Raw genomic sequence first — 21,836 nt, 5'->3', positions numbered from 1 at the left:
GATTCAGCCATAGCCCAACAGGGTTCGGTGGGGGAACCGCCATGGGAAAGCGTACTACAGCGGGAGCAGAGGAGTTCACGGCAGCCATCCATGGCAGCCTAGCGACTCCCGTGAGGCCTCCCTGTCCTAGCTGCTGGAACCGCGATTGCTGGGCAGGTGATAGACCCCCAGAGCTGCTCATGGGCCAGAGGCCCTGATTTTCCTGAACTCCCAGAAACTCAAACTGTGAGTGAAGAAGTGGGGAGCCCTGAGCTGAGGGTGGGGGCAGAACAAACTGCGTTCAGGGTCCAACTGCTGGGACTGTGACTGATGCGCCCTGAGGTACACAATGGTGGATGGCGTTAAACTGTAAATATACGTCCCCAGTTCAACCCGGCCCTTCCCTTCCCTTTGCTGCCCCCAGCAAAGTTCATTTCTTCAAACCTCTGCAATGGAGAGTGGGTAGAGACTTGCCTGGCAAAGGTGCCCAGAGTTGTTACAGATTCCCAGATGACTGGGGGCAGAGAGAGGAAGGGCTCGACCTCGACCTGGCCCTGGTAGCTGCCGATGCCGCTGGCAGAAGGGGGCACATACAGCAAAATTGTAACGTGCTTCCTTGAGTCCAAATGGAACAGGCTAAAGCAGGTTACCCCACCTAAACCAAGCTCCTTGCATCTCGGACCAGCACCGCTGGGCCCCCTCTTGCCGAATCGCTGCCCCTTTGCTTCAGCGGTGAAGGATACAGGGGCATCCATTTACCTTCTCCTTCTACCCACCGAAAGTTTGTTCAGCCTGAAAGTCAGGAGCATGTTCCCCTCCCGCCATGGTTTATTCTCCAGCATGATGACCCCATAGCTTTGTGTTACCTTCATATGTCCATGGGGCATGCATGAGGCTGGCTTACAAAGTTTAATTGACGTCAACGGAGGTGGACTGACAAATGTACGTCCTACATCTGGCAGAAACTTGTCTGCTGACCCTGCCTTTATTCAGACTTGAAAATGTGTTTTCCATATGCACATATGCGCGTAGCTCCTCACCTCATGACAGGGCCGACATTTCACACAGATATCAATACCGTATGCTCCTGGGATGCATTTGATGCATTACAAGACACTATTTGTGGCTAAATACCATGACAGCGGTGTGTTAGGTGCAGCGAGTTTGTCCGGCCTGTTAGGAGTTGCTGACACAGGGCACTGAACCCGCTGCCAGCAGGTACCGATGGGCCTGGGTGTCACACAGTCATTGGAAGTTTTCAGGAGTGGGTTCGACCAATGTCCCTTCTTAGAATCTGTGGGCAACAGCTGCCCCGCTGTGGAGTGGTTTGTGGTTGACATGTCTGGGCCACGCTACAGCCCTGTCACCACATTCATCACCCACAGATTGGGCTGGGGGGTGGACTGTTCAGATCAGATCCCGGACAACTAGAAAAAGTCTAATGTAGTGCCCATCTTTTAAAAAGGGAAGAAGGAGGATCCTGGGAACTACAGGCCAGTCAGCCTCACCTCAGTCCCCGGAAAAATCATGGAGCAGATCCTCAAGGAATCAATCCTGAAGCACTTACACAAGAGGAAAGTGATCAGGAACAGTCAGCATGGATTCACCAAGGGAAGGTCATGCCTGACTAATCTAATCACCTTCTCTGATGAGATTACTGGTTCTGTGGATGAAGGGAAAGCAGTGGATGTATTGTTTCTTGACTTTAGCAGTATTCTTGTCAGCAAGTTAAAGAAGTATGGGCTGGATGAATGCACTATAAGGTGGGTAGAAAGCTGGCTAGATTGTCGGGCTCAACGGGTAGTGATCAATGGCTCCATGTCTAGTTGGCAGCTGGTATCAAGTGGAGTGCCCCAAGGGTCGGTCCTGGGGCCGGTTTTGTTCAATATCTTCATAAATGATCTGGAGGATGGTGTGGATTGCACTCTCAGCAAATTTGCGGATGATACTAAACTAGGAGGAGTGGTAGATATGCTGGAGGGCAGGGATAGGATCCAGAGGGACCAAGACAAATTGGAGGATTGGGCCAAAAGAAATCTGATGAGGTTCAATAAGGATAAGTGCAGGGTCCTGCACTTAGGACGGAAGAATCCAATGCACCGCTACAGACTAGGGACCGAATGGCTAGGCAGCAGTTCTGCGTAAAAGGACCTAGGGGTTACAGTGGACGAGAAGCTGGATATGAGTCAACAGTGTGCCCTTGTTGCCAAGAAGGCCAATGGCATTTTGGGATGTATAAGTAGGGGTATAGCCAGCAGATCGAGGGACATGATCATCCCCCTCTATTCGACATTGGTGAGGCCTCATCTGGAGTACTGTGTCCAGTTTTGGGCCCCACACTACAAGAAGGATGTGGAAAAATTGGAGAGAGTCCAGCGAAGGGCAACAAAAATGATTAGGGGTCTGGAACACATGACTTATGAGGAGAGGCTGAAGAAACTGGGATTGTTTAGACTGCAGAAGAGAAGAGTGAGGGGGGATTTGATAGCTGCTTTCAACTACCTGAGAGGTGGTTCCAAAGAGGGTGGATCTAGACTGTTCTCAGTGGTAGAAGAGGACAGCACAAGGAGTAATGGTCTCAAGAAGCAGTGGGGGAGATTTAGGTTGGATATTAGGAAAAACTTTTTCACTAGGAGGGTGGGGAAGCACTGGAATGTGTTACCTAGGGAGGTGGTGGAATCTCCTTCCTTAGAAGTTTTTAAGGTCAGGCTTGACAAAGCCCTGGCTGGGATGATTTAATTGGGGATTGGCCCTGCTTTGAGCAGCGGGTTGGACTAGATGACCTCCTGAGGTCCCTTCCAACCCTGATATTCTATGGTTCTATGATTTTATGATCAGGTGGGCCTTATCAGACTGCTCGTCCATGCCGTCCTCCTCCTCCCCTTGGCTGGCGGTGCCCTCGGCCCGGTTCTTATCCTTCTGGGCGATCTTCTTACCAACTCCCCATCCCACGCCCCCACCCATGCACCCCCCAGCCACGGCACCCGCCCCAGCACCAATGGCCACCGCCTCAGCGATGCCGAGCACCGCAGCTTCAGCAGCAATGGCACCAGCGGCAATTCCCGCCGCAGCACCTCCACCCACCGGTGCCAGGACCAGCCCCCCCACCCCAACGCCCGCTGCAATGGCAAATCTCTTGAAGCGCTTCCTGTAGGTCTCCAGGAAGCTCTCGGCCTCCCACATCAGCTCCTTCTCCAGCTCCGTCAGCAGGGTCTCTTTCTTCTGCCTCAGCTTCTTCTCCAGCTCCGTCCCCAGGGCCTCTTTCTTCAGCAGCATGTCTGTCCGGCACTGCCGCAGCAAGTCCCCACGCCGCTCTGTGAACTGCTCGGCCATCTTGCCCGGCCTCACCTTCAGGCATTTAAGTGGGTTCCTGGAGTCGGTGTCCTGCAGTAGCAGGGAGAGGAGACAGCCAAGAGTATTAGATGTGGCAAGTGCTGCATAGACCCTGTGACGAAGCGGGACTGTTCTTAATGTTTCCTCTGAATAGTGTGGGGGTGCCTCAGTTTCCACTAGGCAGTTCTTAAGTATCTAGGCGGTGGGGTAAGGGTGTATGATCATTGCAGAGCCCTAGAGGACAGGTGTGTGCAGGGGTCTGGACACAGAGAATGGCCGACACCCTGTTTCCTGGCCACTGATGGCCTGGGCCCTTCCCTCCTGCAAGGTGAGAGCTGAAGGGTTGGAGAACAAAGGAATCAGGTGCCCTCCTGGCCTGGGAAAGGGACAAAGCCCAGAGGAAGAGGGGGCTGGAGGGTTTTTCAGTTTGGGGCTCGCTGGGGACATGCAGTGAAGTGCAGATGGGGATGTCTGGCTCACTGCCCCCCAGAATGGACCCGGCTGAGGGGTCCCGTTCTCTGCACCTACAAGCTGTGTGTTAGACCATGTTCCTGTCATCTAATAAACCTTCTGTTTTACTGGCTGGCTGAGAGTCACGTCTGACTGTGGAATTGCGGGGGCAGGACCCTCTGGCTTCCCCAGGACCCGGCATGGGAGGACTCGCTGTGGGAAGCTCACGGAGGGGCAGAGAGGATGCTGAATGCTCTGAGGTCAGACCCAGGAAGGTGGAAGCTGTGTGAGCTGTGTGTCCTGAAGACAGGCTGCTCACAGAAAGGAGACTTCCCCAGAGTCCTGACTGGCTTCATAGGGAGCAGTTCCAGAGCATCGCCCGGGGACTCCGTGACAACTGGTGTTAGCGGTGGGATGTACTGCACCCCGTGGATGGCGCTTTCTGCAGTAAGTGACTGGGGAGCAGTAAAACGAAGGGGGATTGACGAGGACCAGGCCTGCTGAAGGCTCAGAGAGGAGCGGTTTCGGGGGGCGGTTAACCCCTGGGAGTGTGTGACCAGCGAGAAGGACTGTGCAGTAATGGGGTCCCCCTGGGACTGCGCGGAGCAGTCTCAGGGGCAGAGGAGCTGTAGCTTGGCCCTTGGAGAGAGAAGGACTGTGCAGTAACAGGGTTCCCCTGGGGATTGCAGTGAGCAGTCCAAGAAGCAGAGGAGTCTGCCGCGCGACCCTGGCAAAGAGGTGGTGACCTCGAGAAGGGCTGGCACACTAGGGGTTCTCCCTGGAAACCGTGGGGAGCTGAGAGCACACAGGCCTGTGAGTCCACAACAACTTGGGAGGAGCGGAGTGATGGCCTGTCATCATCTCCTTAAGAAGGACATTGTAACCCTGTGCAGAAAGAGAGGGTTGAGCGTTGGAAAGTTCACCAAAGCACAGTTCATCGTGCGGCTGGAGGAGGATGACCGCTCTAAGGGACAGATTCCTGACCCCCAATGGGGCTATGGCAGGATCTGGGAGCAGCTGGAGTGGGAGCCAGGCATCGCCAAGACTCCTGTCCCTGACCAGACGAGGGTCTTCACGATCGGGTTCCCCACCGGGGGATCGAGATGGACGGGATTGGAGTTGAGTCCGAGAGAGCAAGAGGACTGTGAGAGACAGCGAGAGCCCGAGAAAGAGCTGCAGAAGCAGCAGCAGCATGAACTGGCGGTGGTGGGGCGGAGAGGCCTAGGGGACCCCCCAGGGGTGAGTGGGGATAGACCCCGGGGGGCCAGTTCCGCAGGGAGCCTCGAGACTAAATTGCTGCCCCTGGTTAAGGAGGTGAGGGGATGTGGATGCCACCTCACTGTCTTTGAGCAGGCTGGCGATTTGAACCAGGGGGACCCTGCGGAAAAGCCCCGGTGTCTAGCTCCCTTGCTGGGTCCCAAGGCCATAGACTCTGTCAGCCAGATGGGTGGGGCGGTGGACAGGCTCCCACTCCTGACCCCAACCTATATGTCTGTGTGGAGTTTCCTGGGGCCAGGCCCCTTGACCACCGGGAGCGGAAGGTGATGGTCAATGGGGAGACATTCCTGGGGTGGCGAGATCCTGGGACAGAGAGAACTGGTGTCAGGCCCTGGGTGGTGCAGCTTCAGATGCTGAGGGGCTGTGTGAGCTGGGTGAGGGTCCCAGGGACGAAGCCCCTCGCCCTGCCTATGGCCCAGATCCCTGTGCAGACCCAGGAGGGGTGGGGCTGGCTGGTCGTTTGGGTTCTCCAGGATACGAGCTGCGAGACCCTGTTGTGGGGTGACTGTGTCTCTTTGGACAGGATCTAGGCCCTGCTCCAGTAACTGCCAAGGTTTTGAATTTGAATCCAGGGAACCAATCGGCGGAGAGGGAAATGGTCAGTGAAAATGCAGATGACCTGGTTGGCAGTGGGGAGGAGCTGCTAGGCTCAGGCTACCTGCCTGCCTGTAACCAGACCCCTGGGGCTGGATGGGACAGAGAGATGCTCCCCGCCGTCTTGCACACCGGATAGGGGGCTCAGGCTGGCTCTGATGCAGTGAGGAAAGCAGCGAGCTCCCTGCCTACCCCCACTGGGACAGCAAGGGCAGTGCTGAGCACAGTGGGAGCTGAGACCCCAGCTGAGTGGGGGAGACACAGGCAGGGCAGGGGATCTGTGGGGAGTGGCAAGGTGCTTGGTAAGGAGCCTGGATGAGCCTAGGCAGCCTTGTGAGCTGATGGCTGTGTCTAGTCAGCAGGGTGGGAAGGCGAGGAGAGTGGAAGATGAGAGTCCCTGGACCTAACCTGTTAGCTGGGTGGAGAATTGGGACAGTGAAGGAAACGTGTCTGTGTCTGTCAGGGGTATTGACTTGCCTGTGGAGGGAGCTACCCTGGTCTCCAAGCAGTTGTCTGTGACCAGCCTTGTGTGCTGGGACAAGGGGAATGAGATCCCAAGCTGTGTGTCTGGGAAAGGAGAAAGTGTGTCCGGCTCTTCTTCGTCTGTGGAGCAGACAGAAGGGGCCTTTCAGCCTGTGCTGGTTGAGGGTAGTGCAGTTGTCTCAGAGCTGGTTCTGGATTCAGCTAAAGCCCAGGAAGGGAAGGGTCCTAAGTTTGTGTCTGCTCGGGAGAATGGCCCTGTAACTAGGTCGCATCCAGTTAGTGTCTATGTAAAATCCCAGAGCCCAGACAATTCTGGTGCTTGTATTTTGCCCGTTGCTAGTGTGTGGCTGGGAAAGGGTGCAGCAACTCTGTCTAATCAGGGTGAGGTCCTAGCCAGGGCACAAGGAGAGCAGAAAGATTATTTGACTGTGTTACCTACGGAGGGTGTGGAAACCTGCAGCAAGAAGGAAAAGATTCCTGAACTTATGTGTGGCAAAGGGAAGGAGAATGCTTCTGACCTTTTATCTAGGGAGTCAGTAAGTTTGCCTGAAAGAGGATTGTGTAGGAATCCGCCGGATGGGCCAGAGGTAATTCTGGATGTAAGGGAGACCCAGAAAGAGTCTGTTGTTGCTCAGGAAAGTGTTCCTCTAGAGCAAGCCCTAGGTGAAGAGGGTAAGGGCAGAATTTCTGTGAAGGGTGAATTGTTGCATAGAAAAGCCCTAGGGAAAGGAATCCTCATGGAGTCTTTGCAAGCAGTTTACTGCCACTGAAGGGGGTGAACGTGATTTAATCAAGAAAGTTTCAGTTCCTAACAGCCAGAAATGTTCTGTTGTGAATGTGGCCCAGGTCAAGATGGGGGCTCTTAACCAAGAGAGCCCGAATTGCAGGCCTCCAGACTGGAGCACTGGGAGAAGACCCGATCCCAGTTTGATGCCCGGGAGTTTTGGGGTGGCAAAAGGACCACATAAACCTTCGCACATGCGGCATGAGAGTACTATTGACCACCGCAACCTAAGGGAGAGCATGAAACTGGAAGGGCCTGGTGTAACTCCCACCAAGGAATGGGAGAGATGCTGGGGCATCCACTGGAATGTTGGTGGCTTCGAACTTCCCCAGGTCACCGGCTAAAGTGACCCCGCTCAGTTCGATCTCGAAGGGGGGAGAGATGTGACGAAGTGGGACTGTTCTTAATGTTTCCTCTGAATAGTGTGGGGGTGCCTCAGTTTCCCCCATGCAGTTCTTAAGTCTCTAGGTGGCGGGATAAGGGTGTATGATCATTGCAGAGCCCTAGAGGGCAGGTGTGTGCAGGGGCCTGGACACAGAGAATGGCCAACACCCTGTTTCCTGGCACCTGATGGCCTGGGCCCTTCCCCCCTGCAAGGTGAGAGCTGAAGGGTTGGAGAACAAAGGAATCAGGTGACCACCTGGCCCAGAAAAGGAACAAAGCCCAGAGGAGGAGGGGCTGGAGGGAGTTTCAGTTTGGGGCTGGCTGGGGACATGCAGTGAAGTGCAGATGGGGATGTCTGGCTCACTGCCCCCCAGAATGGACCCGGCTGAGGGGTCCCGTTCTCTGCACCTACAAGCTCCGTGTTAGACCATGTTCCTGTCATCTAATAAACCCTCTGTTTTCCTGGCTGGCTGAGAGTCACATCTGACTGCGGAGTTGTGGGGGCAGGTCCCCCTGGCTTCCCCAGGACCCGGCATGGGGGGACTCGCTGTTGGAAGCTCACGGAGGGGCAGAGAGGATGCTGAATGCTCCGAGGTCAGACCCAGGAAGGTGGAAGCTGTGTGAGCTGTGTGTCCTGAAGACAGGCTGCTCCCTGAGAGGAGACTTCCCCAGAGTCTTGCCTGGCTGCATAGGGAGCAGTTCCCGAGCATCGCCCGGGGACTCCGTGACAGAACCCGACCAAGATGGGGGCCTTGTTGTACAAACACCCTCCAACTGAGATCAGGGCTGCCATCGTGCCAGGATCCCACAACTCAAATTGGACCCCCCGTCATGCCAGCTGCTACACAGACCAACCCCCCAAGTCAGATCGGGGCCCCAGGTGTGCGAGGTGCTGCACACCCCTCTCCCCATGACTGAGACTGGGCCCCCATTATGTTGGGTGAGGCACAGTTCTCTGGACTGAGATCGGGGCTGCCATCATGCCAGGTGCTGCCCAGAACCCCCAAAACTGAGTTCCCCCCCCAAGGTTTGGGATTGGAGTCTCTCATCTCTTCAGCCACCCTGGGAGCTGGAAATCTGAACTCCCACCTCATCCCCAAAGCCCACAGCCCGGGGGGCTGCCCAGGATGGTTCCCTGAGGTTCCCCGGGTGGGAGGCAGAGCCCTCCTGCCCCAGATTCACCTTCTCCTTCAGAAACTCAGCGTGGGCTGCGCGGGCCCTGGCCAGGGCTCTCTGGTTCGTGTGATGCTGATAGCGCCTTCGGTAGGTCTCCAGGAAGGTCTCGGCCTCCCGAGTCAGCTCCGCCTCTAGGGCCGTCAGCAGCGTCTCCTCCTTCAGCTCCCTCACCTCCTTCCGGCACCGCTCCAGCAGTGCCCTGCGCTGCTCCATGAACTGATGCGCCATTGCGCTCGGATCCACCGTCAGACAGTCGTCCATGCACCGGGACAGGCCGTCCTGCGTTGGGCCGGAGAGGAGGGGACAATAGTGGGGTGCAAGGGGCTAGAAGGGGCGGGTGTGCGACCCCATCTCACCAATAGACCCTCTGGCTACAGCACAGCACCTTCCTCCACCCTCCTGACCGAGATCCAGGCCACTGCTGTGCCGGGGTTGCAGTCTCCCGTCTCCGCAGCCCCTTGAAAGTGAATATGAGGTCTCCTCTCCTGCCACAAAGCCCATAACCCACGGGGTTGGCTGGGATGTTTCCCTGGGGTTCCCCTGGCTGGGGGCACAGCGACACCCCTGAACTCACCTTTTCCTTCAGAAACACAGCGTGGTCTGCGCGGGCCCTGTCCAGGACTCTCTGGTTGTGGAAGGTGATGGCCATCTGTGCCGGGAGGACAAGGCTGGGGTGAGCCGCAGTTTATGGGGCCCCGACTCCACCTAGGGGCTGCAGCTTCCACCGCAGCAACCTCATGGAACAAAGCGAGATCGCCAGCCCGTGTGGAAGCTGCTTGGGGCTGCTGGTGCCACCACTTTTCAATTCGATCCCCGCAGCAGCCCAGCCTCGGCTCCCTTTCTTGCCCCGACCTGCACTTTGCCCTTGTGGCACTTTCCTGGAGCCGAGGACTTTGAAAACCCCTGTCCCAGCCGGGCTCGGCCTGAGGCTCATGCCCAAGAGAGCATCAGTGACAGCGGCTCTCGTAGGTCTGGTGGGATTTCGGGTTTTATTATTGATTTCCAGGAGCCAGGTGAATCTCAGCTCTCCTTTGGGGTTGAGGGCTGGGTTAAATCTTCTTGTGGACTCTGGAATAGGCTCTTCTGTGCAGCTGTTGTGGAGTAGTTATTCTGTTCTAGCTGGGCCGGTCTATTTTCCCCGGGCAGAGAAGCTTCCCGCATCTGATTCTCCTCACGTAGCTCCTATCGCAGCCCATCTGAGGCTGACGCCCAAGAGAACTTGACAGACGATGTCAAAGGGTCTGTCTACCCTGGGTCCTGCCCGGCTGCGGGGGAAGGTGGCATGACTCGGACGTGGAGGGCTCGGTGAGGGCTGTGCTGGGACGCTGCCCGGCTGGCAGATCAGACCGAAGGAGCCAGGGCAGAAGTTCTGCTCAGCCGGCCCAATTCCCAGCTCCCCAGAGGCCCCGTGACGCTGGGTGGAAAGGTCCGTGCTGCCGGCCCCAGCACAGGGGGTGGGCTGGGGGCATGGCTGGAGCACGCTGTGCCGTGGTTACCCCCCACTCCCCAGAGGGGCCAGCGATCAGAGCCCCTGAATCCACCTTGTCCTGCCCTCTTCCCCTGCCACTGCGTGTGCCTCCCATGATGCACCAGGGCCATGATACATGCACCAGGAGAGGAGATGCTGGTGCATCGTGGGAAATGTGGTTCATGGGATGCCTGATTCTCCTCTCTACCCCCAGCACTCAGGTCAGTCTACACCTCCCATGGTGCCCTGCAGCTTTGATGCACTGCACCCTCACCAGGAAAGGATACCATGGCGCTTGGTGGGAGATGTAGTTTGGTTGCCTTAACCTCCCATTCTCCTCTGTGGGCTGGTCTCATGGGAGGTGTGGTGCAAGCTGCAAGACCAACCCACAGAGGAGAATGATTATCTCTTGCGGAGGGGAGTGATGGTGTCTGGTACCTGCAGTGCATCATGGGATGAGTAGTTCCACCAGGTGCCCAACCCGTAGAGGAGAATGGAGAGCGTGAGGCACAAGACCTACAATTCCCAAGAGCTGTGGCAATGGCCTTTCCACACAAGAGATATTTTGGGGTTTTGCTGGAAACTCCAAGTTTTCTGCAGGAAAAACACCCCCATTTTCAGACCTGCTCTAAAAAACTCCTCTCATTTAAACACCAACAGGAGCTGCCTGGGGAAAAACAGGGTTTGGTGCTATGGGTCTCAAGGATTGGAGACGTGTCTGTAGGTGGGATGAACACTCCAGTACCAGCAGCTCTCCAGGCTAGTGAAATTCTTCTACCCTGGAGTCCAAGAAAATAAGATTTCATCCAGACTCTTTCCCAGTCACCTCCCGCAGCATGGACCCAGATCCCAACATTGCCCCAACCCTGACGTGGACGGGTGAGGGGAGACACCCCATGATCAGCTCAGAGACAGAGACGGTACCTGACAGGGAGAGGAGAAGCCAGAGCAATGGTTCTTCATCACATCAGATAAATTCTGCAAAGGAACCAAAAGAAATCATCACGTCACAGACTCCACAGGGCTTAGAAAGGCTGGGAACATGGGGACAGCTCACCTGGAGCTGAGATGCAACCACCTCTGGGGTGGGGCAGCTGGGGAATAGGGGGTATTGGGGTCATCACTGACTGCAGGAGAGAGCATCCCCTTCCTGCTCCCTCCAGCACAGCTGGCCAGTCCCCACCTTTATCTTGGCAGCGAGCTGTGTCCCAGTGAGCATCTCCCCATGCTGGTCCATCCAGATGTGTTGACCAGCCGAGCTCACCAGGGCGGTGACGTAGTCCCTCAGGCTCCCCCGGAAATCATCATCCATGTCTGCAAAGGGGAGAGAGATGGACGATGGTGGGGGAATACAGGGCCTGTCTGATCCCCCTTCTCTCTACCTGCCACGCACGGGCATGATCAGCGCCCCAGTCACATTGCTCTGCACAGGGCAGGGGGCTTAGAGCCGCTGTCCTGGGTCCGTTACCTCTCAGCCTTCCCTCGCTCCCCATTGTGATCCGCTTGCCAGGGGAGGGCATCAGGTAACAGCGGCTGCTGCTTCTCTTCAGCGCTTCCAGGGCCTTGGGGTGTTTGCAAGGGGACCTCGCCTCCAGCTTCTGCCGAGACAGGGGCAATGGTTACATTGACACACAAACACCTGTGTTAACATTAGCCAGACCTGCCAGGCAGTCAGAGAGGGTCTGGAGGGGCCCGGCCTCATTTGTTGTAGATGTTGGAAGGGGGGCAGTGAACAAGGCAGGGGATGGCAGGAAGTGAAAGGAGTGTCCGTCAGTCCCAGTCTCCCCGCTCCAAGCCCCTGTCTCCCCAGCCCAGGTCCCAGTCTCTGCAGACTCCTTGTCCCACCCTGCTCCTTTCACTCCCCCTGGCCTGGTTTTTCTCCTCTCCCCTTTGCAATCAAGCTGCTTCCTCCTCCACGCTGTCTGGGCTCATTGAGTGTAGGGCAGCGACAGGTGCCCGGCCTGGAGCAGCAATTGCAGGGAAAGTCCAGCTTTGCATCTGCAGCCCCCGGCTGGAGGTTGCTCCGTGCGGATGGATTCTTTGGAGACGTCAGCGGCTAAACTCATGCCCAGTGTTTCTCGGCCTTGTTGTGCTGGTGACTCCCTTTGGCCTTAAAAGACAATCTAAACCCCTGTACTTGAAAAAAATGGTGACTTCCACCTTAAACTCGGACTTCAGCTTCAGCTCCGACCGCCAGGGGCTGAAGCCGATGCCTGAGGCCCGGACATCCAGGGCTGAAGCAAGTAATTTAGCTTTGCAGGGTCCCCTATGGTGCAGGGCCCTGGACAAATATTCTGCTTGCCACACCCTAACTCCAGCCCTGCACTTGGGACCCCCCCCACCACCCTTCACACAACCTCCCTGCGGTCCCACCTCCCCCAGGTTGGAAACACTGGAGCCATCATCCCTTCGAGGGGAAAGGCCCCATGTCCCATTCCTCCATTTTCTGAGTCCCACAGTCACCTGTTGGACATGTCTCAGATGCTGCTCCCCACCCTCGGCTCCAAGGACCAGGGAGCTGCTCCAATCCCGCACCAGCAGGTCTAGATGCTGCAGGGGAGACAGGAGGGAAGTGAGGGTCTCTGGGGGTGGGGGGACGCTGGGTTGGGGAGAAGGTTGATGTCTGGAGGGAAGACCTCAGCCCCGAGGGAATGGGGCAGGGGGTGCATGGGGCTGGAGCAGGCTGTGGAGTGGGGGAGAGGTCTTCAGCATATGCTCAAAGTCCCCAGCCATCTGACAGCATAGTCATCAGCCAGGTGCAGAGCCAGTAGCCCACCCTCGAAGTCCGTGGGCACTCGTCAAGGATATGAGACATAGGCTGAAGTTGACCACAGCTACATCCCTGGTCATCAGAGAAACCCCATCTGAAGAGACGGGCTGCACAATTGCCCTGTCCTGTTAGGAACCAGCCCAGGTGCCTTGGCAGCTCGAAATGTGGTGGACCAATGGTGGGGTCAGTGATTAATGACGGTCATCGCTGACCACTCGTTGCACCGAGGCGATTGCACTGTCATGTCCTGTAGTGGCGGAAATGACCCTGAAGGGCGTCTACAAGACAGGGGGGCTGGCAGGGAGCTGAAGAGGCCTGCGTACAAAGGCAGGTCGCTGTTCTCACGGATCTTGGCCAGCGGCATGACGGAGGCCCCCTCACGGTGAATACGGGGTGGTGCTGTGTCTATAAGTATTGTCAGCCGCAGCAGCGGAGTTACCCATAACGTCCCTATCCCAATGCCCGCAGGGGAGGGGGTGCCATGTAGGGATACACGGGCCAGGGCGGGTGAGGATGGCGGAAGCCGTCTCACCTGAATGGGCTCCAGTCCGTACGCTTTTCCCACCTCTTCGGCCACACGCACAAACATCTGTAGAGCAAAGAGAAGAGGGGTGGGGGACTAGTCTGGGGCATGGGAGGCATTTACACTGCGGGGTCATCCTGCAGGTGAACAGAAAGGGGCCTGATCGCTGCCCCCCATCCCCATCTGAGCCGCTCCCTCCGCCCATCGCAGAGAGCGAGGCCCAGCGAGTGCAAAACGAAGCTGGAGAGAGATGGAGATATTTTCCACGGGGTGGAAAGAGAAGTGGGATGCCCCCGGCCAAGAGGGTGGTGGGGGCGGCTGTGGGATCCTATGCCCCACAGAGGAGCCAGTCTTGTTCCAGGGTTCCCTCCTTCACTCCAGGGCACCCCGTGGCGGTGGGGGGGGTCAGTGAGCCCAATGTGAGGTCTTTTCCCTGAGGGGTTCCTGAGATGAACCCTCCAACCCACAGAGCCCCATTGCCTCCGGCTGACAGACGCCACCAGCACTGTTTGCCCAGCCCCGGGGGTGACACCACGGCTCTGCTCGCGCCTCCAACAATCTCGGCCATGTGGCGATTACTCGAGCTCTCCCTGGACTGCTCTAGCTCCACGTTAACCAGGTTTCTGCCCCCCACTGGACCCAGGGCCGTGTGGACAGATAAAAACCCTCCCAGAGCCAACCCCTCCCCCGCACAGAGAATCCCCCCTGGGGTGCAGTAAAGGGGCAGGACACGCAGTATGTCGCAGGTGGCAGAGATGTCACTAAGGGTGTGACGGCCAGGGGCTCGACCCGGCGGGGCTGGGGCTGGGGCTGGGTAAGAGCAGAGCAGATCAGGGGGCAGAGCAACCGCCCAAGGACTTGGCCCCAGCAGACTTCCCACTGACTGTGGAGCTGGGCTGGAGGGGAGGGAGGGGTCCTAACTTTGACCCAGGGGCCCACGCCGGACACCTGGAAGCAGACAGCCAGGCTAGGCTAAGGGTGACAGTGCTGAATCCAGAATCCCACGTGACCGTGGGAGAGTCGGTTTCTTTATCTGGGCCTCAGTTTCCCCACAGGAGCTATGGGGAGGGATAATAACCCTGTGGGGCTAATGGGAGAACCTGGCCCAGCCACGTTCTGTGTCAGGCTGCCTGGCCTCACCTCCAGGTATTCAAGATCCGTGTCGTTCACCTTATTCGAAATATTCAGTATCTGCAAATAGTCAGGAGACAGACAGAGCTACAGCAACGAGCAGGGCCGACCGCCCCAGGCCCCTTCCCAGCCACGTCACCCGCCCCGAGCACAGCGCCCCCTAGTGCTGCAGGGGGCATCGGGGCCGGCCCTGCCTGCCAGGGGAGAGCGCCCCCTACTGAGCCCCTGCCCCGCTCCCTGCAGCACAGCGCCCCCTAGTGCCCCAGTGAGACATTGGGGCCAGCCCGGACTGCTGGGGGAAATGTCCCCTGCGGAGCCCCCAGACTGTGCTCTGCAGCACAGCGCCCCCCCGGGGACCCCCAACCTGATAGGAGCTGAGCAGCATGGAGAAGGCGGAGAGTTTGATGCTGGTCTCCTTCTCCATTGCAATGTCCATGGAGCCCTCGGTGTCCACCAGCAGCACGGCCACCTGGGGGCCAAGAGGGAGAGCCCCAGGTCAGCTCCCGGCTTTGTCCAGCCACCCATGGCCCCTCCGCCCCCAGAGCCTGCCCCCTGCTCCACCCCCATGGCCCCTGGCATCTCATTTTTGCCCACCCCAGTGTTAGCTCCCTCCTCTCGCTCCTCTCCATTCCCCCCCGTTATGTCTCCATCAGGTTCCCCTGGGGCCTCCTTCCCCATGTCTCCATCCTTCCCTATTTCCCCATTGCCTTTGTTCCCAGCCCTTTCCCCCATTTCCCTTCTCCCAGCATCCCCATGTCTCCTTCCCCCTTTCCTATGCACCCCCAATGCCCCCACTCACCTTCCCGCCCTGGGTGGGAACCCAGAAGGGTTGACTCCACGCCCACACCCCGTTGGTGACTCGCTCCTCGTCCGCGCGCCACTCGAACCCCTCCAGGATCTCATCCTCCCGGCCCATCCACGACCCGTCCCTCGCGTCCTGCCGGAAAGGAACATGCAGGGAGAGGGGTCAGTGCAGGGTGGGGGAGAAGAGTGACTGGTCCCCGCACACTCCAGACTGTAAGCCCTGGGAGAGGGCTGGGGGTTAATTTACTAGGGTGGGGCGGGGAGGAACACAGGGCGATGGGCGTGCTCAGATTCTGACAGATAAACAGTCAGAGACACACAGACACGCTGCATTCCAGACAGACACACAGACAGAAAGACAGACTTGCTCGGGTTCAGACAGATAGACAGACAGACAGACAATATTACCAGACAGAGTACCAGGCAGACAGGCTGACAGACATGCAATGAGGTGTGTGTACTCACACACACGTGTGCAACTCTGAGCCCTCCAGCAGGGGGCAGGATGGGGCCGCTCACACCCCATCTCACTCCTGTTCCCGTTCACACTCACCGGGCTCCGGAGCCGGCGCAGCAGGTAGTTCAGCAGGAAGGATTTGCCCCAGCGCTGCTCCCCAACGATGGACACCACGCAGACGGGGGCGTCCCCCGCCCCACCCTGCTCCAGGCAGCGGCTCAGGGCCTTCTTGTCCAGGATCAGGTTCTCTTCCTCATCCAGACGCGCCAGCTGCACCGGGCGCCCCAGCTCCAGCTGAGACCCCGGCCCCTGCTGCAGGGAGAGAGCAGCGTCAGAGCTGGGACCCCACCCCTGAGCCAGCCAGTCCCCTGCTCCCTGCTGGATCAGAGCCCTGTGCCCCATTCTACCCCCTGAGCCAGCCAGTCCCCTGCCCTGGGGCTGGATCAGGGGCAGCACTCCCTGGAGGGGATCTTCAGTGGGATTCTACCTGTCCCTGGAGAAGAGCGAAGGTGAGACAAGACGCTGATGATCAACAAGTGGTCAGGCAGTGGGGCTAAGGTGGGCGTGGGGATGTTCGGTCACGGGGAGGCGTTCACGGACAGAGGACTGGTCTCCTGGGACGGACGCCACCTGAACAGGGTGGGGGATAGACTTCCGGGGTGGAGGTTGGCACAGCTGATGAAAAGGGCTTTAAACTAGGAACTCTGGGAGATGCTCATGGAACCTCCAGGCCTGATTCTCACACCGAGCGGGAGGCAGGAGGAGAGGGTAGGAGCAACGGAGAAAGGAACGACAGAGGGCAGGAGAAGAGATGAGAAGAGGAACGATAGTGCCAAGAGCACCGACGCTGAGAGTCAGGTGGCCGATACCGGCAGCAAAGCCAAGTGGAAGCAGTGAGGTGTCTGCCCAGCAACGCGATGAGCCCGGGTGACAAAAGGGAAGGAACTAAAACTACGGGTATGGGACAGGAAACCAGACACATGGTGCAATAGCAGCCATGACCGGGGTACAGGGAAGAAAGACAAAAGGCAGAGGTTGCGGAGTAGCGTTGTGTGTTAATGAAGAGGTGGAGTGGAAAGAAATGAGAAGGGATGAAATGGGTGAAACAGAATCTTTTTGGGTCAAGATCACTGTGGGGAAGAAAGGTACCAGGGGCTCCCCTGGGAGAGTGTCTTGGGTCTGCTACAGACCTCCAGGATCTGGTTTGGATATGGATGGAGACCCCTTTCATAGCTTGAATGAAATAAATACCACTGGGAATTGTGTGATCATGGGAGACTTTAATTTTTGTGACAGAGATTGGAGAAGTGCTGCTCATCATGGCAGGGCCCAGATAATCCTGGAGGTGAGACAGCTGAGAGGTTTTTTCATCAGTGACCAAAGCAACAAGAGGTGATGCCAGTTTAGATTTAGTATCGGTAAGTAGCGAGGACCGCACTGAAGAACTGGCTGTAGAGGACAGCCTTGGTTCAAGTGGCCATGAGCTAATTCCATTTAACTAAATGGAAGGATAAACCAAAACAGGTCAGCAGCTGGGGATCCTGGATTTCAAAAAATTAAGGGAATTAGGCAGGGAAGTGACCTGGCCTGCACATCTGGATGTGGACAGGGTTTGTCAAAGATGCAGGAACTCTCTGCAGTCTGCATCCAGGAAAAAGCCCATAGGGAAGGGTTGCTGAGCAAACTGGGTGAACCAGGATTTCAAAGAGGTGATTAAGAGAAAGCAGAAAGCCTCTGAGGAATGGAAACTGGGAGGAATCCATGTCGGGATAAAATGAGAACTGCCAAAGGCCAAGCAGAATTTGAACTTGCAAAAAAATTAAAACCAACAGGAAAAAGTTCTTTAGCCTCATAAAGAAAAAGAAAACAAGGAAAGAAGAAGTGGGACCGATAAGCGCTGAGGATGGGGTGGAGATAAAAGATACAGGCTGCATGGGCCAACACCTAAAGATATGGGCATGGCCTCAGTTTTTAAGAAGCATAAGGAGAAGCTTGTGGCCAGATAGCTAATGAGAACAAGAATACGGGAGTAGAAATTGTCACTGAATTGGTTGAAATGGAAACCAGACTCAAACAACTTAATGGGAGCAAACTGGGGGGCCTGGATCATTTCCATCCTCGAATATTAAGGAAATTAGCACATGAAATTGCAAGCCCAATAGCAAGGATTTCTAATTAATCTGCAAAAGTCAAGGGTAATATCTAGGGTCCTACCAAATTCACAGCCATGAAAAATGCCTCCCAGATGGTGAAATCTGGTCTTCACCTGGGAAATCTGTTATTTTGTGTGCTTTTACCCTAAACTATACAGATTTCATGGGCAAAACAGCATTTCCCAAATTGGGAGTCCTAACCCAAAAGGGAGTTGCAGGGGGAGGAGCGGGGTCTCAAGGTTATTTTCGGTGGGTCACAGTATTGCCACCCTTAATTCTGCACTGCCTCCAGACCCGGGCGGCTGGAGAGCGGCGGCTGGTGGCTGGGATCCCAGCTCTGAAGGCGGCATCCCGCCAGCAGCAGCGTGGAAGTAGGGGTGGAAATACCGTACCAGGCCACCCTTATTCTGCGCTGCTGCTGGCGGTGGCTCTGCCTTCAGAGCTGGGATCCTGGCCAGCAGCCGCCGCTCTCCAGCCACCCGGCTCTGGAGGCTTCTCGACTGAGTTTGGTAAGTTTATGGAGGGGATGGTCTGATGAGACTGCCTACCATGGCATGTAGCCCAAATGCGAGTGCCAGTAGCAAATATCCCACAACGGGCGGTGATGGGACACTAGATGGGAAGGGCTCTGTGTTACTAGAGACACCCAGGTGTCCGGCTGGTGGGTCTTGCCCACATGCTGAGGGTCTAACTGATCGTCATAGTTGAGGTTGGGAAGGAATTTCCCCCAGCTCAGACTGGCAGAGACCTGGGGGGTTTTCGCCTTCCTCTGCAGCATGGGGCACGGGTCATTTGCAGGTTTGATCTAGTATAAATGGTGGAGTCTCTGTAACTTGAAGTCCTTTAACCACGACTGGAGGATGTCAGTGACTAGCCAGAGGTTCTGGGTCTATTACAGGAGAGGGTGAGTGAGGTTCTGTGCCCTGCAGCTTGCAGGAGGTCAGACTAGATGATCATGATGGTCCCTTCTGGCCTACAAGTCTGAGTCTGTGTGTCCCCTTCCCCACCCCCTGAGCCAGCCAGTCCCCACTCTGGGGCCAGATCAGGACTGGCTCCCTCTAAAGGGGACAGGCCCTATGTCCCATTCCCTGCTCCCCTGAGCCAGGCAGTCCCTGCCCTGGGGCTGGATTGGGCCCAGAATCCCCTACAAGAGAAAGCTCCTTTTCCCCTTATCCGGCCCGTCTGGTCTCACCGGCTCCGGCTCTTCCTGCTGAGGCTTGGTGATTTTCTCCACCAGGTTTCTGACACGTGTGTCTGGGATCATCCTATTCCTGGAGCAGGAAGCCCGGCACTCCGGGCAGCGGTGCCCCTGGGCTGAGATCTGGCTCCAGTGAGTCGAGAGGCAGCCCCGGCAGAAGTTGTGGCCGCACTCGATGGAGACGGGGTCGCTGAACACGTTCCAGCAGATGGAGCAGGTGACGTCCTCCCAGAGTTGCTCCATCCCCCTGACCCCACAGGCCTGGGGAGATCCACTGGGTCAAGAGCTAGCACATGGGAACACCGGGGCTAAGATGCTACCGCAGAGGGGCTGGGAGCCAGGACTCCTGGGCTCTATTGTTAGTTTTCACCACTCGGCTGGGTAAGTTTCCATTCGGCTGTTGTGCGCTGGCCACTCCCATTTTGGGGCAGGGCTGGCAAGTGTCTCTCTGCTTCTGGGGTTTTGGGATTCCTGGGGGCCCTGGGAGTTCAGGGAATGATACAGCCATTGCTGCCCCCCCACCTCCCAGTTCAGCCCGCTAGAAGCACCCGACCCGCCAGGATGTGGGTTCAGCTGTGGGGTGAGATTGTACGAGCCGGCCAAGGGGCCTCGGAAACGCCAGCTGCAGTTGGTCCAGTTCTTATTAGAGGGGGGCTGTTTTGGGCCTCCTGAATCCGCCCCCCACCCCTGCTTACAGGGCACTGGGGCTTCTGGATAAATGGCATCTGGCCAGAGCAAACCATGCCAGTGCCCCTGATGTCTGACCCACAGCCTCTGCTAGCCCAGCCTTGCCCCCCCACCCCAGCTCTGCCGGTGCCCCTCACTCCCGACCTGCAGCCCCCTGCTAGCCCAGCCCTGCCCCCCAGCTCTGCCGGTGCCCCTCACTCCCGACCCCTAGCCCCTGTGAGCCCAGCCCTGCCCCCCCAGCCCTGCCAGTGCCCCTCACTCCCGACCCGCAGCCCCCACCTAGCCCAGCCCTGGGCTCCCTCTTGCCCTGTAGCTCACCCTGGTGAGCAGACTCCAGCGCAGACCCTGCGGTTAATTCAATTTCTCCGGTTGTCTCTGGGTGTCCCCCACCACCTCCCTGGCTCTCTGCGTGTCTGGCTCTGCACAGAGCCCGGCTGGCCGCTGTCTGCTCAGTTCCACTTTCACTCTCTAGTTTTGTAACCCGGAGCCATGAGCGAGGCCGGGCTCTTGGGGCGGCTCCCTAGACCGGTTTGGTTCTGCAGGCCCCCAGTAGCACTGGACGGCGAATGGATCTGAGTCCTGGCACCAGTTCCCTTGACCCAGAGGGGAAAATGGGCACAGTTCAAGGAACAAGGGGCCCCACCCAAAGGGCCCCGGGAGACTAGAAACAACCATCTATGGGGCTGGAAGGAAAGTTCACAGTCTGCTCCTCACATGTCCCAGGCCTCCTGCCCAGGCCCTGGTTGCGCTGCAGTCTTACCACGGGTCAGACCTTTGCTCTGGTGGCGCCCACACGCCCTCAGGCTTAGGCACCCGCCAGCAGCCCCCCAGCAGCTCCTCTCCCTCCTCCCAGCGCCTCCTGCCTCCCAGCAGCTCCCCCTGCCACGGATCAGCTGTTCCGTGGCACTGGGGGGAGGCACGAGGGCCCAGCGCACTCAGGGGAGGGGCAGGAAGAAGGGGCAGGGGCAGAGCAGGAGTGGGAAAAAGCAGGGCAGGGATGGGACATTGGGGGAAGGGGTGGAGTGGGGGTGGGGCATGGGCAGAGCCCCCCTTGGCAGATTAGAAATTCGGCACCTATGCCCTCAGGCTCTAGGGGGGCAGGAACCCTTCTCCCCAGCATTGGTCCGCCTGGTGAGTTCATGTCCTCCGAGTATGGCCAGTGAGGCCCCTCATCAGGCGACGTCTCCCTGCCCAGCCCCCCACCACCCCGCTCTCCCCAGCCACTCACCAGGCTCAGCTGCAGTGTTACATGGGGCACGGCCAGCATCCGGTATCCCGACTCTGGCCCCACGGCTCCTCCTGCAGGTCGACCCAGTATCCCTGGTCTCCGCTGTCCCAGCTCCCAGCTCTGCACAGCCACAGCTCAGCCTCCAGCCCAGCTCAGGCTGCTGCTTTCCCCTTAACTCTGCCCTCTTCTGGCTCAGGCAGCTCCAGCTCACACAGAGAACAGGCCTCTGGGCTCCTGACTCCCTCATTGGCCCGCCTGCCCTGTCAATCAGGCTGAGTGGGAGCTTTGGCCTCTCCCCATTGGTACTTTCTCTTCAATCCTTCCCCTTTCTTTTGGGACAGGGACAGCTAAAACCCTCACTAAGTTTGGCACATGGGCCGAGCCTGGGCACATTCCCTGGACTCTTGCCCAGGGCCTCTCCCCTCAGCACTGGTGTATCGGGGGTTGACCTGGGGAAGGGGAAATTGGTGACACCCCCAGAACTCCTTACACAGCTGGAACCACCCACTGGAGACCCCCAAACAAGGCGCTACTCACAGCACCTTGCACCTGTCCTCACTGCCCGGCTCCAAGCTCAGATGAGCTGCAAAACAGGCAGTGAGGGGGCGGGGCAGAAATTTCCCATCCAAGTGGTTTCTGGACTGGAAACCGGGATTTTTCCAGACTGTGACATTTGCCTCCCGAACGTATCAGAAAACAGTGACCGTTGGAACGACGAGTCGACGTCCCGGCACGTGTCTGTTGGGAAAAGCCACCGTGGCAAGGCCTGGCACAGTTTGGCAGAATCCAATTTTTACTTGTCTTATAATTCTGATGGATTTTGAAGCATATTTTAATTAATATAATCTGGTCATTGGGAAGTTTAGACTTGAAATTAGATGAAGGTTTTTAACCATCAGAGGAGTGAAGTTCTGGAATAGCCTTCCAAGGGAAGCAGTGGGGGCAAAAGACCTATC

General features: G+C 57.5%; 1 protein-coding gene across 1 annotated transcript; it reads right to left on the bottom strand.

Annotated features, from left to right (window-relative positions):
* Positions 1-942: 942 nt before the first annotated feature.
* Positions 943-20,162, bottom strand: LOC144930622 (RING finger protein 112-like). The gene is made up of 14 exons (XM_078853078.1): positions 19,971-20,162; positions 18,960-19,226; positions 15,711-15,926; positions 15,153-15,290; positions 14,718-14,822; positions 14,363-14,413; positions 13,232-13,288; positions 12,393-12,479; positions 11,398-11,527; positions 11,113-11,243; positions 10,854-10,907; positions 9,036-9,110; positions 8,468-8,740; positions 943-3,363 (listed from the first exon to the last, which is right to left on the bottom strand). The coding sequence occupies exons 2-14, from the start codon at positions 19,206-19,208 to the stop codon at positions 2,800-2,802; spliced, it is 2,130 nt and encodes a 709-aa protein (XP_078709204.1). The 5' UTR covers positions 19,209-19,226; positions 19,971-20,162; the 3' UTR covers positions 943-2,799.
* Positions 20,163-21,836: the final 1,674 nt, after the last annotated feature.

Source organism: Lepidochelys kempii, chromosome 6 (assembly GCF_965140285.1).
Source record: "Lepidochelys kempii isolate rLepKem1 chromosome 6, rLepKem1.hap1, whole genome shotgun sequence".
In the NCBI taxonomy this organism is placed as follows: domain Eukaryota; kingdom Metazoa; phylum Chordata; order Testudines; family Cheloniidae; genus Lepidochelys; species Lepidochelys kempii.
This window is presented reverse-complemented; position numbering and strand designations above follow the sequence as displayed.